This window comes from Parasteatoda tepidariorum, chromosome 6, assembly GCF_982258835.1.
Source record: "Parasteatoda tepidariorum strain Cologne lab strain chromosome 6, Ptep-v5.0, whole genome shotgun sequence".
NCBI lineage: Eukaryota > Metazoa > Arthropoda > Arachnida > Araneae > Theridiidae > Parasteatoda > Parasteatoda tepidariorum.
Window position 1 is genome coordinate 30,231,470 of NC_141760.1, and position 20,221 is coordinate 30,251,690.

A 20,221-nucleotide genomic window follows, 5' to 3' on the forward strand; every position below is an offset into this window, starting at 1 on the left:
TTGCATAACATTTTACTTCGTTTAAGTAATAAAATATTGCAATTGATATTACTAAATGGGAATCAGAAAATATGCCACGACGTTAGGAGCAGCGAGATATTAACAGTTTAAAATAATACTTTTGTCAGCAATTAAGTTATCGCAATTTTAGTTTCATTCCGTTTGTTATTCAATATTTTTGGCATGATGTTTGAGATCATATGGAAGAGTTTCGTTCCATGGAAATCCACGTCCTGTTTCTTAGTTCCAATCAATTATTCGCTATCTCCTTCTTGCTTTTAATCAATGATCTAAGACAACAAAAGCTTCTCGTAATATTTGTGCTGTGTATAGAGAGGGTGCATTAGCTGAAAGATTCTCGCGCAATTGGTGTGCTAAGTTTAAAAATTGAAATTTTGACCTCGAAGTCACATTTTGTACTGTCTGTCCAATTGAGCTCAACGCAAAGCGGTTAAGCCAACTTTTGTTCTAAAATTCGCTTCAAACAATAAGAGAAATGTCAGAGTAAATGAAATGTTCTCGCACTTTAAACTTTTTAAATACTAAGGGGTCACAGTACCCTTGTGACAATTTTTTTAAATATAGATATAACATTCCTTTGGGGATTCTTTACATGCTCATTTAAACTTATAATCAGTAATTAATTTTCAAAAAGTAATTAAAGTGCTTAATTTTTTTTTAAATTTTAAAAATTATTGAAAAAATTCAAAATTTTTAAATCTTTAAAGCTTTTTTATATCAAGATTTCAATTTTTTTTTTCTTTCTTAGTGCTTGCAATATTCATCTTCACAATTAAGTGCACTCATTTGTTGATATATCAATTAAAATATTTTTTATAGATTTATTTTGTAAAAAGGTGGAAAAAAAAGTTCAAAAATTCCAGTTAGGTATATAATATGCTGTAAAAATTGTGATACCTCATAAAATGCTTATTACATGCACAGTTTAAATAAGTATATTATACTTGCGATAAAACGGAATTTACTTCAAAGCTTTATCTTACATAGAAAAAATTCCTTAGGGATTTCATTAATTTCTTAAGCACAAAATTATCATCTATGAGAAAAAACTCTTTAAAGTCTGTCTGCTTGGCAAGTTTCTGTATTAGGGCAATCTAAAATAATTCATAGCTTTTTTAAAAATGCAGATAGAGAGATGATTTTTTTCTGTGCATTTGAAATAGTTCGAAGTTTATTATAAGCAATAATTTTTTTTCGGTATTTTGGTCATCTTTCGGGTACTGTGACCACTTAAGGAAAAAAAAACGATTAACCCAATACTCTTGTTTATTATTGCCTGATATTCGACACATATTTTTAACATAATGATAGTGTGGCTGCTGTTGCAAACAATGTAGACTTTTTCGGATAGGAGAATTCATATGTTTCTTATGTGATCCAACAGTATGAAATGGATGTTGAACACCTCAAGATTTGCCCTATTTCGTAAGAAAATTCCGGTTGAAAGTATAAATAATATTGCGACATGACGTACCGGAACTTTAGGTGCATCATTAATGAAATTCATCTTATCGTAAAATTTACTTTTACCGGAAAATATTATACCGTAATTTTTACATTTATATTTATTTAATTATTGTGATCCAGTGATTTTACTGTAAATATTACTTGTAAAATTACGGTATATCTGACTTTTTATTTGGTAATAAGTTTTTGTTAAAAATGAATTTTCCGTTAAAAAGTACCGGTTCTTTGAGTACTGTTACTTTTTACCGCAATTTGAACCGGAATTTTTCTCACAGTGTAGTGTTTAAAAGTTTATTACAAACAAATTTATAAAGGAAAACTATTACCATATTTTTTTTTTACTTTCTCATAATTTTATTGGGCCGTTTGTCGTCCAATTTCAGAAGTGTTACAATCGTATGTGAGATAAAAAGAAGCTTTTCTCGATGTTTCGTTATTTTTGCAGAAATTCTTATTCATGATACTCATTCTCACTTCCATTTTCGCTGAGCAATTAAGACGTTCCAGATTGGTATCAAAGAGTCTATACTTTTAAAATCTAAAGAAAACCAAAATCTAAAGAACCCAAAGCTTTTGTCTAGTATTGCTGAATAAAGGATAAGTTTTGACGCAGTGAGAGTGCGGCTGCTGTAGTTCTAACAGTGTGACCACCTCAAGAACTGCTCTAATACTTAAAAGTTAATCACAAGCAAATTTATGATGTCCCATTATTGCCATCTCTCCTTTTTTCTTCCTTTTACTTTCGCCTCAATGCCGACCAGGTGGTCGAGTGGTTAACGTGCCTGACTGCGGAGCCGATGGTTGCGGTTTCGAATCCTGCTCAGGGCATGGATGTTTGATTTGATTGATTGATTTGTTCATTTACGTCGCCCTAGAGCTGCACAATGGGCTATTGGCGACGGTCTGGGAAACATCCCTGAGGATGATCCGAAGACATGCTATCACAATTTTGATCCTCCGCAGTGGAGATGGCACCCCCGCTTCAATAGCCCGACGACCTGCACGCGAAGTCGAGCACATTACGGTAGAACAGTTTAACGAGGACCAATACCGCACACCCTCGGTCCCTACGCAGACTGATCTAAGTGGTCACCCACCCACACACTGACCGCAGCCAGTGATGCTTGACTTCGGTGATCTGCTGGGAACCGTGTCTTAACGATCAGTTCACTGCGGGACGAATGGATGTTTCTTTCTCTCTGTGTTCTATGTCCTTTCTCCTTTGTGTGATTGTGCGAATGTGATCCGCCCATAAACGGGCTTGTGGTTGTGTGACGTAGGCGACGCTGCTCCTCCGCCGTGGCTGCGTCACAGGTGTCCACTGGGTAACGAGAAGAGAGTAGTGCCCGCCCAAGTGCCCGCCATTAAAAAAAAAAACTTTCACCTCAGTTTATTAGGCTGTTCGTTAACTTATTTCTGAAATGCCGCAGATGAATGTAGGATAAAAAAAAGCCTTTTTTGTTTAGTTATTTTTCATGGAATTCTTCTTTATGATCCTTCTACCTACATTCGTATTATTATTTTCCTTTAAAAGTATAAAAAATGCATGCCAGCGATGTAAGTGTTTTTATTTTTAACCCATATTTAAGTGGCTGTAAAGTCAAAAATATACAAACAGATAGAAAAATATTAAATTTGTGTTTATTAAATAGAGCTTTTTCTCGTTAATACGTGCTCGAAATGTACGAGTTTAATAACGTTATACATAACAGCGGTCATATAAATGTAGCGACAAACTTCCTGGGAAGTTAGGATGCATCATTATAACTAAAATAGCATAGGAGCCCATGCCAAACGCCACCATCATAAAATGTCATCATGCGCCATTAGGGAAGCTTCCCTATTAGGAACTGTTACTGTTAAATAAATTTAGACGAAAAATAGGCTAAAAATATAATTTAAAAAAATCTGTTGCTTCATGAGCAAAGCAAATTTCAGATTTGAAATCCGCACATCCAAATTAGGCAAGATCAAGTACTGTATTTATTGTACAATTGTATTGTATTTACTGTACAATTTGTTCCTCAGAGTAATTCTTGTATTTATTTCCGGAAATAAAAATTAAAAATGTTAAACTAGTAAAAAAATATTTTTATTTTATTTTATTAAATCTAACTTCTTTTAAAAACTGCGTAATTATGTTGCGAAACACTGCATCTTGTTAGAGGGTTTTAAAATGAAATGTCCAAAATTCAAAAAACTAATATGATTTATTTTAAAATAATCATAAGCAAAAGTTTTTATTTCTTCACAAAATTCAAATTCAAATGATTTTTAGTCTGAATTCAAATATGAACATTTTCCAAAGGTATGTTAAATTAGTCTTTTTCATAAATGCACAATTCAATTACTATTTTAGCCATATCATTTATTTGCTTTGTTGTTAAATTAAAATATGTAAATGAGAGCTGGTTCAAATCTTGAATAATTCAGATAGTGAAGGGAAGTTTTAATTTTTCGCCTCATATATACTAGTTTTAAATATTTAAGGGGGGGGGCGGGTAATGAGCTTTTAGTAATAATGAAAAAAAGGGGTGGGAATAAGTTGGGAAACATAAGTTTAGAAGAATTGAATTTTGCACTCAATTATAAAATTTGTATATTCAAAGATATTTCATCTAGAAAATATAATTTTCAAAATTATTTATTTTTTATTATTTTATTATTTAATTATATTAAACGAATCGTAAAGCATATAGATTTTTTTGTTTTCCTAAACCGCAGGGTGTTTACAAATATGGAAATGCTTAAATATCTCGAGAAATAGTAGCGAATCAATTATCTAAAAATGCAAGTGTGAAATATTTTTAAATGATGGTACTAAAATATCGATGCAAAATTAACTTGATCATTTTAACTCCTCACAAGGTGTAGAGTAAATGGAAACTTTGAAATCTTAAAGGGAATTGCCATTTTTTAATGCAAATATGAATTTCTTTCGAAAAAATACCCTAATTTTTTTAATAGTGTGTCTTTGATTTTTGGTTTGAAGATCGTTCTGTAATTGCACAATCACACGGCGAAAGCAGTTCTGGTTGAACTACCGTTTTTCATGGTAATTTTATGGTAATGTAATTTCTGATTAAAAAAAAAGCAACAACAACCTAATTTAAGTAAATAAAACCAAAATGTACGTTATTTTTCAATTCGTATTTTAACCGTAAGCCGACGGGCATGTGCAGGGGACAGGGAACTGTTCTTGCATCAGAAAGGTTCTGGGTTCGTATCCCGGGCAAGGCATGGATGTTCTTTCCTTCTCTGTACTATCTGTCCTCACTGTGGGAGCAACGTTGGCCCACCTAATATGGTGCCCCTGAAAGAGAGGCCAACAAAATCACCCTGTATATGCTTGAATTGACGGATGTTAACACAGGTGGTTATTAGAAATTTTTTTTTTAACCGTAATATTTACCTGAAATTCTGATTTTGAAAATTAAAGTTCCTATCACCACCTATTCATTAAAAAATACAAAAAACCAACTTTAACCGAATAAATAGTTGTAATGTCATGCTCTGAAGTACTATGATAATTTTACCAAATTATATCACAATTACCAAATTTTATCACATTTTATAAAACCATATTTTATTGTTATTTTTACCAAAATCTTTACACCAGCAATTCAGTAAATATTACCACAGGGTCAAAAACACGGTATATTTTACCATATTCTGGTAGTTTTGACCATATAGGTTTGCTCAGTGCACTTTACCCGATAGAATGAAAAAGGGAAATCAGATTTGAAATCATTGAATGCATCAGTTGAATATAGTTCATAAGTGTTTTTTTACATTTTTTATTCCATGCGTATTTTTTAGATATTTGGCCATTTCCATGCATTTTGGGCACCTTTTATGTAAATTTATATAAAAAAAATTCAAAATTTGAATTGAAGATTTCAAAGAGGGTTTTGAGAAATAAATATTTAAGAACACCAAATCATTTTAATAGTTCAAAATATATTCGAACAATTATGTTCACAATTTTGATCAGACCATTCGAAATTATCCAATTCAAAACGGTGCGAAAAGTTTTGCAGCTTATAGATCAAAAATACTTAAATTTTGATTAAAATATATATTTAAATATAATTAATGATCAGAAATAATATGTATTAAAATACTTAATTTAGTAAAAGCTTGCTTTAAATTAATGTAGTAATTTTTGTTTTTCATTCATATGTAAAATTTAGTTTTCAAAACCATGCTTTTTTGGAGAACTCACAAAAAAAACATTGCAGAAAATAATTTAAAAGAATAATATTCTGCAAAAATTTACTTAATTGAAAATATTGCATTAAAAGCCAATATAATTCTTTAAAATAGTTTAAATGACATGCCATAGTTTAATCGACATCGATTTCCAATGAACTGAAATGAGGAGTAGATATCATATTAAGAAATAACAAGAATATATATAGCAATTATGTTAGATATTTACAAATGGTAACATACAGAAGACTTAGTAATACCTTATAATAAGCTTTCAAACGCAACAGCTTCGAATATATAATTAATGGCGCTCGTATAGTCGCTATTAAAAGCAGCATTCAATGGGGAATCAATACGTTATAGTTAACTTATAAGTCAGTATCCCTATTTTATATTGATCTAAGTTTTCGATAAGATATAAACGTCATTAACCATCATTATAAAAGCTAGATATTACTCAGCCATATTTAATCGAAATGATTGCAGTGCGTGAGTGACTTTCTTTTTCGATTTTAATGCTTAAAATATATAATTGACTTTCCATATGCTGGGTGTTAAAAATATATGGTTCAAATATACAGTTCAAAATTCTCAAAAAAATATAATAGAGGTAAAAATAATTTATACACATGTCAGAAATTTTTTCAAAAGATGCAGTCACGGATAAAAAACTCAACTCCTCCATTCTCCTTTACTATATCAGTAAATTTTATATTATCAAAGCGCTTTGGTAATTATTTTAATAAAATAAACTGTAAAACATTGTTTTATAATCCGTGATCAAATTTGATAAATGTGGTAAAATTTGGTAATTCTGTCATGATAGGCTGGGATAGCCTGGTTGGTAGGGCACTGGGACCATGTCCAAGAGTTAGTGGGTTCGATCCCCTCCTGCCGAAGGCTGCCTGTGTAGTAAATGGTGACTGATGCACATTAAATATGTCGAGTCACAAAGTCCTCCATGTTCCCATAACAAATAATACCTTGGGGGTAATGATCCAGGAGTTTCCTTGTCTTCTGGATTGGTTCAGAATTACAAGGCTACGGAGTTGAACATTAGTAGTAGTAAGCTCAAAATTGGGTCGGCTGTTCGACGACTGATATAAAATAAAAAATTCTATCATGATACTTGAGAACATAGCATAAAAACAATTTATTAGGTTAACTTTACTTTTCAGTTTTGTATTTGTTACCAAATGTGAAGTAATAAGAACTATAATTTTAAAAGCTATAATTTTCGGTAAACAGCTACCATAATGAAAGTTAAAATTCCCAAATTAATGGTTTAAACACCGTAAAGTATATATTGTATTTTTTTTAATTTCATTATCAAAAAACGATATTTTCTTCCTTTTTTACCATAAAAGTCATTGAATTACAGTACGGTCATTTTACCAGAAAAATCATTAAATTACTGTACGGTAATTTAACCAGAATGATTTTCTTCGCGTATAAACGTTCTATACACTGATTTAAATCTGTGGATTGATTTTGTTTCTGTTGCATTATGGATTCTTCTCTAGTACATTTCATACCTGGACACTTCTGGCAAAGGTAGCCAATAGCTTTGAAATTTTAGCAAAATTTTACTTTTTCACAATTTTAAGGTCAAATGTTCCATATCATAAAAGTACACCACTCAATATCTAGCTTTCCATAGGCACTTCTTACTTGCATTCCTTTAATGAAATATATGTTCATTGATGGCGCACCCCTGCAGATCATGACATTCAAAATCTGAAAAAGAAAAATGTTTCATTGTATGATATAAGTGCCAAGAATCAGCTCAAATTATTTACTGGTATTTATGTTCTGAAATTAGGTGTAATAGAACATTCAGTGCTGTGGTGTCTGTGCAGTCGTTCACAAGTGTCAAAAAGAGTATTGTCACGTGTAAATTTAAGTGATTTTTTTTAATACCAGATATTCTTTAGATTTGACCCTCCGAAACTTAAACAAAAATTTAAATATTGCTTCCTTAACTGTGGTAATTGGTACAACTGGTAAAGTGCTAATAGGTACGTAATATAGGAATTTTTTTTCGTGAGTTAGATAATTTTCTTAAAATTATGATTATACACCGAAGAGCCATTACATTATGACCACCCTGCTAATAACATGTAGGACCACCTTTAGTCCTCAAAACTGCTAGCACCCGCCTTGGCATTGATTCCACAAGGTGCTGATAGGTAGCCTGAGGTATCTGGTATCAAGCGCTCACCAACAGGTCCTGCAATTCCTTCACATTGTGAGGGGGTAGCGTGGCAGCACGAATTTGGTTTTCCAAGTAGGACCACAAATGCTCTATTGGATCAAGGTCAGGTGAATTTGGGGGCCAAGACAGGACTTGAAAGTCACTGGAATGTTCCTTAAACCAATCCATGACGATGCGACCCTTATGACATGGTGCATTATCCTGTTGGTAAACACCATTCCCAGCAGGAAAAACTGTTGCCATGAATGGGTGAACCTGGTCTGCAACTATGTTCAAATAGCTTACAGACGTCAGGGATTGTTCTATGAGGATTATGGGTCCTAATGTGCCCCATGAAAACATTGTTCCTGGGCGAGAAACCATGAAAACCAGGAAGAGCCCGTTGTTATAGATGGAGGGTGGTCATAATGTAATGGCTCTTCGGTGTATGTTCCGAAAGTAGGTGTAGTTGAACATAATTGTCAGTGCTGTGGTTCACAAGTGTCACAAAAAGTACTGTCACGTGGAAATTTAAGGGATTTTTTTAATATCAGATAATCTTTAGATTTGACCCTCCGAAGCTTTATCGAAAATTTAAATATTGCTTCCTTAACTGTGGTAATTGGTTCTACTGAAGTGCTAATAGGTACGTAATATAGGAAAAAGGTTTTTTTGCATTATATATTTTTCTTAAAATTACAATTATAAATCGTAACAAGTAAATAAAAACCTATTTTTGTGGAATTAGGATTTTATGACCCACAGAAGCGGAATAGTGCCGAAATGTATATGAACCAAAATTTTTTAGAACTTTGTTTTGAGAATAGAACCGCATTTATATAAAGCTTGACTGAAATACGTAATTTTCCGATGATCAAGCAAGATGAGCCTGGATTGTGAAGCAATCCGAAAAGAATTTGCAAAATAGAGTTTGGTTGTTGGCAATAGCATGACAAAAAGAGGCTGGAACTCCGCCAGAAATTTATAAAATAAATGCAACTCATCTGAATTTGAGTGATTGTCAGGCCATTTGATTTTAAATGAATAAATATATACATTGCAAAGTAATCCCTTTTTTTTTCAGGTCATAAAGATGCTTTCAATTGTGGTGGCAATGTTTGCTCTTTGTTGGCTACCATTTCAAGCTTACAATGTTCTCCAGCAAATAATTCCAAAGATCAACGAGTAAGTAAGAGAGTCTAATTTACATTTCATTCATCTACTACACTGTCATAATTGTGGTGTAACTTATTTTCAAATTTGGTTCTTCAAAACTTCAAAAATTGTGTGAATGAATAATTTATTTCAATTTAATGCAAAATCGAGTGCTCATACACATTTACGAGGGTGTAGTTAAATTTAAAAAACAATAATTAAGAAAGTTTACTCAATAACCCGATGCATTAACTTCAATCATGAATTATTTTCTCCAATTTTGGCATTTGTTTGGAAACCATCAGATGAACAGAGTAGATTATTTACCATCGGGCACAAGAAAGTGAAAGTTTGCCGTCGTTGTACAGTGCACTAAAAAAACGGACCACCTTGAATAACATTTGATATAATGCTCAGATCTTCAATTTTTAGGATTCCTTCTTAATGGTTTAAGGGGGGTGGCCTCAAATATACTAATTCATTAATGCAGAAGATATTTTGAGTTACAAAATTAGACAAAAAGAAACGTACTTTATTTGAATAAACATACCTTTTTCGGCTGATTTGGATTTGTGACCCTAAAAATATAGGTGGTAGTCGTAATCTTTGAAATATGCTCCCCATTGTTTGGTCAGGAGAGCGATCCAAAGTTTGGGCTCCTTAGTGTGAATTTTACTTTTTGCGTATTCAGGCATATCTCTAGAACTTTTAAAGCTAATTGAAATTTTCCCCCTATGGTTATAAATTTCATTTATTTGAAGATAAATCCTTGCAAAAAATTACTCACAGAGAAACTCATCTGAATATTCCATGTGTATGATTAATTAACTAACTAATTTTACTTAAAAAATTAATGCATACAAGCACCTTGAATTAAACATTCTTACTTTATATTGTCTGGTAAAAATACTTTGCTTTTATGTGTAGCATATCTTACTGTAGTTATAAATTTTATTGTTACTGAATATCAAAAACTGGTAGCAATTACTTTACACCAAGAAGTGCAAAAAACATTCTTGGTGTTTCACTAGACCAATTAGATGTCAAGTATTTGCCACTATATTTGGCGTTGAGAAGCACTAAAGTCAAAACAGTGTAAATTTCATGGTATTTACATGGATTAATCGGAAAAAGTTAAAGAACTAATTCGAGGTATTACTTTAAACTAAAATTGAGTTTATATTGTGTTACTTTATCTTCTGACAAGAAATTGCTGAAAGAAAGGTGATTCGATTTTCATTTAAACCTAGCACACATTAAAATATTTACATTTATGATGTTTGAATTTTAATAGGTACAGTTAATTGGGTATAATATAGCCTATGTCACAGGTTGTTTTGTTCCCACTAAACTTAACCCATGAACGGCATTTTCTGCGAGCCTAACTTCAAGCCACAAATAAACAAACGAAGTGTTCGATCGTTTAAATAGCTGCTCGCCAGATTTTATTGCATTATAAAGAGAAGTTATTGAAACTAAATACAACTAAATAAACAACAACTAAAAAAAATAACAACAACTACTAATAACAATAACTAAATAAACAACAACTAAATTCCATTCGTTTAGCATTGCGTCATATGTTGTTCCTACTAAATCGAAGTAGTTGTGTTTTTTTTTCATATTATACCCAATTGTAAGTGTTAGTAATTACTTATTTTGTGAATAATTGTAAGTTTTAGTTATGGCAATCGAATATCACTTATTATGGTTAACATAAGCCAGTATTTAAGCCTTTAGAAAGGAAAACAAATTTAAGTGGCAAACTTATTCATTTATGGCATGCAAGAATTGTAAAAAGTTTGAGTAAGAAAGATCGAGATAATATTAAATTGAGTTTTAAAGGAGTCTTCTTTTATAAGGGAGTGATTATGATCTTAAGGAACGTTTAAAAGTAACTAGTAAAAATTATTTTTTGTTTATTAAATTTCTATTTGCATTAATATACGAGAATAGCATAAAACTTGGTAATAAGAAATATAAAAAATATATCCGGAAATTCAGATCAAGATTTTCGCGAAATACTCGATATCTGTGCTACGCAACTTTTTAATTCTTGCTAATTCTTTGATTGAAAGAGTTTCCAGTTTCAATTAACTAGTCTTAATGATCAATGATAATAATAATGTTTGAAAGGAAAAAAATTCGAGAATACAGAAAAGGAAAAAAAAATGCTTTCAAGAACAAAATCATTAAAAAATTATATATAAAATTTATAAAACAGTTATAAGGCCCGGAGTAAGTCATGGACGCGAAACCAGGATTTTGATGAATAATGACGAATAGCAATAATTTATTAATTATTTTACGAAAACGATTTTGGTTAATTGAAATAAAACTATTCACGAGGAACAATAGGAAACAATAATGAACTTAGTAACAATAACTATAAAAATATTATTTAATTCGTAAAATTAAAACACTTGGATTGCCCATCCCTTACAAAAAAAATTGAATAAAAGTATGGGGCTGAGAGAAATTTTAAATTGGAAACCAATGAATTCAAGATGAGAAAAATAGATGGTTAAATGACGTAACAAAAGATCCAACTATATAGAAAATAGCCAATTGGAAATCCAAACTAAAAATAAGAAGGTTTGGAACAACATTGTGCTGCAAGCCAGGACCCACAGCGATTTGTAGAGTTATAAAAGAACCTTTTTCTAAATTTCGAAGAAAAATGGCTAGCTTTTTATGAAAACGTAGTAACGGGTAGGAAAAAGTTTAGTATATTTATTTTTATGTTTCACGAAAGTTCAAAACAAGAAACAAAAAAGGATTTTAAATATTAAACTCCGTGTTCTTGTAATTTTGAACCCAGCCCAGAAGACAAGGGAACTCTTGGATCAAGCAATGGGACAACCAAGCCTTGGTGGAGGATTATTTTTTGATTAAGCCTATCTGCCTTTGCGTTACATAGAGTTTAATACTACGCAAAATTCCCACCTAAAAGGGGATTCCAAACCATGATCCGTCTGCCACCGAGGCATATTTACGTAAACACTGCCGTCGGTGCGAGACGGGAGCATAATTGATATAATCCAGGTTTCGCTGGGATTCCAACCTGATTAACCTTGGTGAACTTTCTCTCCGTTGAGCCACTGATAGTGACACTTACTAAAAGCTCAAAAACTTCGTTTCACGAGTTACTGAAAATAGTTTCATTTTACTCAGTGGTCCATAATTATCGACCATCATAAAAATATTTTTTTAATTTTTGCAAAAATGAAATTGATATTATATTTCAAGTTGGGGTTGAAAGCTAATATTTAATTAAAGTGGAAAAAAATCCTTTTAAAATTCCAGATAATCCTTCTAGAGGAGGCTAAATTAAAAATATCAAAACCTGTTTAATTGCCAGAGAAAATCGAGAGGATATGAAAGGCAGCAATCGAAATGAATCAAAATAGTTTTGTCATTTTTAAAGGAGAATTTTTCTGGTACGGATTCATTAGATTTTAAATAAAGACAGCATACAATTTTTAATTCAGTTTTTACAAAGATATTAAAAATACAATAGCGATGATAACAGAACATCCTGAATATATATAGTGAAACTAATTCTCTGACAAAAATATTTACCTGATAGAAAACTCCATATACTTCAAAAATATGCAAAATTGAAAGCATAGTCGACATGTTTCAAGCGCATCAAAAATAAGTCCCCATTTTGCAGACTTGACAGATGTGAATGTAACGAAACAAAAATGATTTGAAAAAGAGCGCAAGTTGCCAACAAAAAATGGAAAAAAAGTAAGAAACAAAAAGGAAAAAAAATCCACAAATGCTGAGAGAGTTAAGAGATGTAAAATAGAACAAGAAAAAGTGCAGTGACCGGGAGGCAAATCAGGGTAAAATGCATTTCCAAGCGTTATGGAGAGGTTGGTAGAAACCAATGTCGTTAATAAGGGAATCAGCATTCGAATGAATTAAATAAGATTCCATGGTATCTAGATGAGTCGACGTGACTGAGTGGAAATAATTCTAGCGTTGTCGAAATTGAATCAGAGCAAAGGTTAAGTGCAAAGTGTCAGAGCATAGATTAAGTCCACGTAAAACGAAAGTAGGAAAATCAGACATTTTTTGACAATTAGGATGTATAGAATTAACATGAGAAGGCAAAGAGGAGGCAAAATCTTTACTATAAACAGAGATATGAAATTATTGGAGTGTTTGGTTACGAGGATATCTGAAGAGGGTAAAGTAAAACTAATTTCCTTGTCTAATGTAAATTGAATATTGGTGTCAAGTGAGTTGACAATAGGAACAAAAGAAACAATGAAAAATGAAAATTATGAAAAAATTCGACCATCTAAGCTGACGTCTTCAGGGGGAACCAGCTCCGGAAGTCATAAAAGCAAAACCTTTTCTATCGAGAGAGCAAGACAAATGTCCAAATTGCTCTCTCTCTCTGCCCCAAAGGTTTTGCCAAAGTCCAGGAAGAGAATACAATACAAAATATAAAATACATAAAGCAAATACAAAAGTATAAAATCAAGACTAATACATAAGAATAAAACGCACTGAAGCTTACTTGAAACATAAATCCCATAACCAAATAACACTACTGACTGCCAAACAACAACTAAATTGAAATAAAGGAAAAAACAACTCCCCCTAACTTGATGCGCAGAAGGAGGAAAAAAAAAAGAGCGACAATAGAAAGCAACTCTTGAAAATCAGTATCACTGCCTACTAAGACAAACGTATCGTTAGCATATCTTTTCTACCCAGAGAATTTGAACAATTTAAAGATTTTTTCCTCGAATAGTGCTTGGAAATGTCACATAGTATGGGTGAGAAGTGTTGCCCATGGCTAAAATCTCAATTTGTTTATAGAAATTACCATTGAAATGCAAAGCAGTTTTCTGAATGCAGGAATTCACAAGGGAGATAATATCAATTTCAATGAAAGTGTAGTGAAAATTTTGCAACCGTAGTTTTAAACAATCAATAGTACTAGAAATAGGGAAAAATAGAATTAGTGAAAATAGAATTAGTGAAAAGAGAAACAACATCAGAAGAGAGCATTGTCTTGTTGACGGGGGTAGACGCACGAGATGGGAAACGAAATCATGGGAATTTTTAACAGTATGGATATTATTAGAGGTGAGATGCTGAGAGCTAAAAATCGAGAGAGTTTATAGCGTGAGGTATCAATGTTCGAGACAATGGGTCTAAAAGCAAGTTGAGGTTTCTGAATTTCAGGAATTGCATAAAAACGACCACAATTTGAAACAGAAGGAATGCCATAACGTTTAATGTAGTCTGAAGGAGGAAAATATCTTTAGAAAAGAGGCTAACATCTTCTCAACATGATTTTAGTTATCAGATTTGTTGAAAACAACAATCTACCTACCTTTATCAGCTTTGATAAAGAAGACGTCAGAATTAGAATTGAGTTCCTTAATATCATGTTTTTAAGGGTAGGTGAGATTAGATTTATTCTACTGAAAAATAGAAAATAAATACCGGAGGGTATTGAGTAATCCAGAAGAAACTTTACTCTTTGAATGCTGATTCTAAGCGAGCAATAGTAGTGGGAACTGAAAATTTAGAAGTAGCAGCGAAATTTAATCCTAAATTAAGGACCTCTTCTTGTGTTTTGCTAAGAATAAAAGAAGATAAATTAACAAAATAATGTTGGGTTAATGGTTTGATATTATGGTGTGATTGTTTATTAACTCAAATCATTTTATTCAATTTCTTGTTACGATTATCTCTATGTACAAGACACAAAATAACATAAGCATAGTTTTTTTCTCTCAAGTACTAAACTGAGAAAAAGAATTGACAACAAGCAAATGGAGTTTAAAAGTTCTTTGTCAATATCCGATAAACGCTTACGAGTATCTGGAAGTAGAATAAATAGCCAATTCACTCCTTTCAACAACCCTTACACGACGAGTATTATAAATGCTACATATGATCACTTAATTTATTCTAAAACAAAATTATGAATGACTGAAAAAAATTTGCATTCAAATGACTAAGAAAACGCGATTGTCAAACACGTAAACGCTTAAAATGATTTAAATTAGAACAATCTATAACTTATCACAATCTTTATTTGTATCTACCTAGCTAATTCTGCGAAATGCTTAGTTAAAGAAGTTTATGTTTTGATAAAAACATTCCAATTTTGCTATGTATCGAGTTAAAACTCGAGTTTCTTATCTTCTTATTCTAGGGAAATGAGCTGATAAAATCGAATAACAATACAGAAAATAATCGAAAATAACTTTCTTCCTCGGTGGTTATTAGCAATCATTTGAGGGAAGATAGCTTTCTGCAAACCATACCATTCACGGCCATGCTGATTGAAAATTCCGATAAAAATAGCCCAAGGACTTTCGTAACATAATGCGCACTCTACTAAAATAATAATGTAGCAATAGGTAGAGCATTAATTTTAACGACCGGAAAGGAACAATATTATTATTAATCTTTATAAGTATTTCCTAATATCTCCTCTGTTACTTAATTCTTCAGATTATATTTAATTCTCTATTCTCTTTCTGAGTAAAAATAATCATTATAAGTAAATGCTAAGTGGGATTCCATGTAGAAGTAGGAAAAAAGAAATTAAATTCTATAAAGAGCTATCGATTTGCTTGTCTTGATTTTATTGATATATAGCTTATAAGAATTTGAATAATAATTTTGATCGGATATTAAGAGAACTGTTTTTGACTTTTAAATTGAATAATAAAACTAATTATAATACAAATTTATCTGAATGTGAAGATTTAAACGAATCAACTTCGATGGCTTTTTAAAAAAAATTGTTTGAATCAATTCATTTGAATTATAACAAAATGAGTCTATGGTGTTTTATAGTAGTCATTGGTTTAATCATTGTGGATTTAAAAAAGAAAAATAACGGTGACTTTTGGCTTTTAATATTTGTATTAATATCTAGATATTTGACAAATAGAATATTAGTTTTTCTTTTAAACAAAATATGTTGTTTTTATAACTTTATTATACGCCCACCAGAAAAAGTAAATCTAAATTGTCAAACTTTAAATATCATTTAAAATCAGTAGAACTAAAGCTTGTTGGCAAAATTCGCTACATAAAAAATAATATTCTTGGTGAAATAAAATTCAGTCTCAATCTCTTTTATCTCAATAATTGTTGAAAGAAACTTTAGTTATTCATTCATTTTGAAAAAAATAATAATGTATGACATGCATTACTCATTCCGGTTTTTCTTTGTATCAGTACAGTGCATTATTTGAAATATAAAAATTATGTGCATGCATGAATTATTCTATGAATGAAAGCTGATTCAAGGTGATATAAAACAAAATGGTTGCTGTTGAGTTTTCTTTTGATAAAATCGTTTGCAGCCAGATTTTTTTAAAAATTTTGCAGCCAGACATGCAGTGTTTAAATAAAGATAATTTTTTTAAAAAAAATAATATATTCTACAAACATATCATTCTATACTCATAATATTTCAATATATTCTATATTATCAAAAATGATAAAAATAATTAATAAAAACTCACAATAACTATAAGGAAGTAATCAATATAATTCAATAATAATTCAAAATAAAAAGATTTAAATTCAAAATTGTTGTTTATTTTATAAAGGAGTAGGGTTTTTCCTATATTATAAAGTCATCGAACGATAATACATACTTCATGATAAAAATATTTAGTTACTGTTTTCTAATTATTAAACGCTAGATAAGTTATATTTACTTTATAACAAGTTTAGCGTTTTAATTTGTTGACAAAAAACAGATTTTTTAAGACTAGTCCTTCACTGTTTGGTTCTCGTGTGAACCTTCTCCCACTTTCACTCTTTTGGATGTCTCTACCTTGATTTGCTGTGTGGAATTTAAATACTTAGCAAGTCATATTTATTTTGTGTAGTTCGAAAATAAGAATTTTTCATAAGGTATCATAATTTAAATAAAAATGTTATTTATAACCTTCATAAACGGGATGCAGCAAAATAACCTGGACAAACAATTTTTTAATATAACTTAATTAAAATTAAATAAATTAACAAAATATAAAAATAATGATAAAAGTATATTTTTACTAATAAATAAATTTAATTGGTTTTAAAGTGTGGCTTTTGCAGAGGGGGAGAGGTGGAAATACTTATTTTATCACCATCGTTGAGCAGTCGACTCAAATAACAGTTTACGACTACCATTAGTCAGCTGTATGACCTTGTAGTTTTGGACCCAATCCAGAAGACAGGGAACCACCTGGATCAAGTATTGGGAGAAATTTGTCTTCGTGGAGAACTTTTTGATTGAACTAACCCGCATTTGTATAACATGGAGAAAAACCACGAAAACCTCCCACAGTTAGCTTAAAAGCAAGGGAACTCTAACCCATAATCCATCTACCACTGAGAATATTTTACGTTAATACTGTTGGTGCGAGCCGGGTGCAGAATTCGAATCGACCAGCCGTCATTGAGATTCGAACCAGGATCACCTCATTGGGAGGCGAGCACTCTATCCCCTGAGCTACCTCGGAGCAAACACTTATTGAAACTTTTAGTAACTGACTGGATGATCTTTAATCTATCCCCCATTCCACCCGAAGCGACTGTAGCAGCAGTTCCTAAAAGGTGTTCAGCGGAACTCTATGGTTCCATAGAAATATCGAAATGGTTCCACGTGAAATTTTTTATATACCAGTAAACATTTTTGAGACTTTTAATAGGCAAACCAATAATATATTATTTATTTGATATTTCGGTTATTTTTTGAAATTATTCAATGAAAAAAGAACTAATAAACTTTAATTATTTCTTATCTTAATTATGCACTAGTATTTCTCACCGAACGTTGAAATTCAAAATAAAATAACCAAATTCTAATAAAAAAAAAGAAGTATTTTTCTTCAATGAACAATATTTTAAGATGCTTTTCTTTTTTAAAAAAAAAGCACAACATAATTTAGCTTATTTTATTCACTTCGACTTACGTATACGCTAAAAACTACCCGACAAAAAGCCGCTGTAGACCTATGCATTTAACTGCCGAGGATAAAACTTAATTTTAAGCTTTTATTGATGATAATAATTAATAAAATAGTAAATTAATAAGTTAATGAATTTTATAAGTTTCATTAATTAATAAGTTTCATTCTTCAGAGCAAATGTTTTCAAATTAATCTGTTTTTCTTTTCTTCTTTTTTCGGTATATTCGCAGCTGTTATCAAGCTTTTTTTAAAAATTCTGGGTACTGCCGAAAGAAACTCGACTTTTAAGGGTTTTGTAAACGGAAAAAAATTGGCAACCGCTGATTTGGAGAGTCCAAAATTTTGTGTTAAACAATTGTGTACAAAGCAAACGACTTATTTTACTCTGCAATTATTATTGCTTAAGCAACATTAAAATAGCGCGTCTTTTGCTTGATGTCGCAACCCCCCTCCTCCCCCAAAAAGACAATACGTAAACTAAGAGATATAGTATAAATATTTCATAATTAAAATTGCAGACAAAAAGAAATGAGCATTCGCGTTAAAAAAATGAGTTGACTTTTATTATACAATAATTCACCATTCCCTACACTAAGCTTTACAGATAAATTGATAAACTAATGTAGATAAAAAAATGTTTTTACAGAATTCCGCAACAGCGTGTTCTTTCAATTATTCATAATTCACTCTCAGAAGGAAAACTCTCCCGTTTGATGATACCAGGAAGATCCCGAGTTCGAATCTTGCATCGGGCATGCTTGTAGTTTATCTCTTTCTTCTATCTGTTCTTTTTGTGTTGTACCACCTATATGGAACCTACGATTAAGTGATTATTAGTAAAGTTCAATGCATTAGACACAATATGTCTTTCTTTTGTGGAGAAAAATTGATTTACGAAATACATCTTTGCTTTTGACGAAATTTGCTTCCTCGAAGAAGTGACGATAACTTTTTCAATTCAAGTAAAGTTCACTCGGAGCATGGACCAGGAGACCTTTTCGTCAAAAACGAAAAATTTTTCGTGATATTTGAGTATCCATTTTTTGCAGTGTGTGCCGAAATTACTACTTTTAATCTATTACAAATTATCGCTTTGGGGAAAAAAGTTTAAAAGGTACTGTTTTGAAAAAAAATTTCAATATAAGAACTAAAAATCGATAAAAGAAAATATAACTTTTATCAAACCTTGACGAATAATTATCAGGAACAATAACAGTTAGTAGTGCATTAAAATTATACAAATCAGTTTAATAGTCTGTGAGTCCAAAAGGCAGTTTAAAGCAAAAATTGAAAATTCCTTTCAATTTTATTTGGAGATCAAACTGCTTTTCAATCTTTTAACTTTACACTTGCATCGATAATTATTCATTAAATTTTGATAATAGCTAGGACTTTTTCCTCCCTTAAATATAAACTTTCCTTTTTTAAATACTGATATTCACTTTTAAATATTATTACTTCGAATTTTAAAGGGAGGTACGGACGGTATATTTGAGTCTTTGATTATATATTCAGTGTTCTTAATTTGTAAATGTATCTTCCAGGTACAAATACATTAATGTGATTTGGTTTAGCGCTCACTGGTTGGCTATGAGTAACTCTTGCTGCAATCCTTTCATTTACGCCATTTATAACGTAAGTATTATTTTGGTCTAAAACATAACAATATTTTAATATTTTTTTTTATTTACTACTGTTGCTATTTCACAGAAGATACTCTTTTGTGAAATTATGATATCTCTCTTTTGAAGTAAGCTGGCAAGATGGTTTAAAATTTGTGCTTTTTTGAAAACCTCAATTCCTCTTTTATCGAAGAATCTCTATTTTGTGCAAGGAATAGGACAATTATAACCAACTTGATACTTTTCTTGCATAATATTATTGTGCAGAAGTTCATAAATAGCTTAAGTTTGTTTAAATGGCTTAGTTAAGTGCAATTATTAATACATGTGTCAAAAGGCGAAATATCCACTATTAAAATAGTTTCAAATATTCGTTCATTTTGTTATGATAAACATATTAGTATTTTTTTACATGAAATTAAAATAATTAAATATTTTATAAGGAAAATGATTTTGTTTCGATAACTGTTTTTAGAGGGAAAAGAAACAAAGATGAATGAGAGGCCACTTTAGGGGTTAGTGAGTGGAGCGAGCAGGGAGTGAAGCTTCCTAGTCCATACATAATCTATGTATAAAAAAATAAAAAAATG

General features: G+C 31.0%; 1 protein-coding gene across 1 annotated transcript in view; it reads left to right on the top strand.

Annotated features, from left to right (window-relative positions):
* LOC107436133 (RYamide receptor-like) overlaps positions 1-20,221 on the top strand; it is an 83,557-nt gene that overhangs the window by 4,471 nt on the left and 58,865 nt on the right. Inside the window, exons 2-3 of the mRNA XM_016047713.4 lie at positions 8,979-9,079; positions 19,554-19,644. Coding sequence (XP_015903199.3) covers positions 8,979-9,079; positions 19,554-19,644 — 192 coding nt within the window. The remainder of the gene's footprint in view (positions 1-8,978; positions 9,080-19,553; positions 19,645-20,221) is intronic.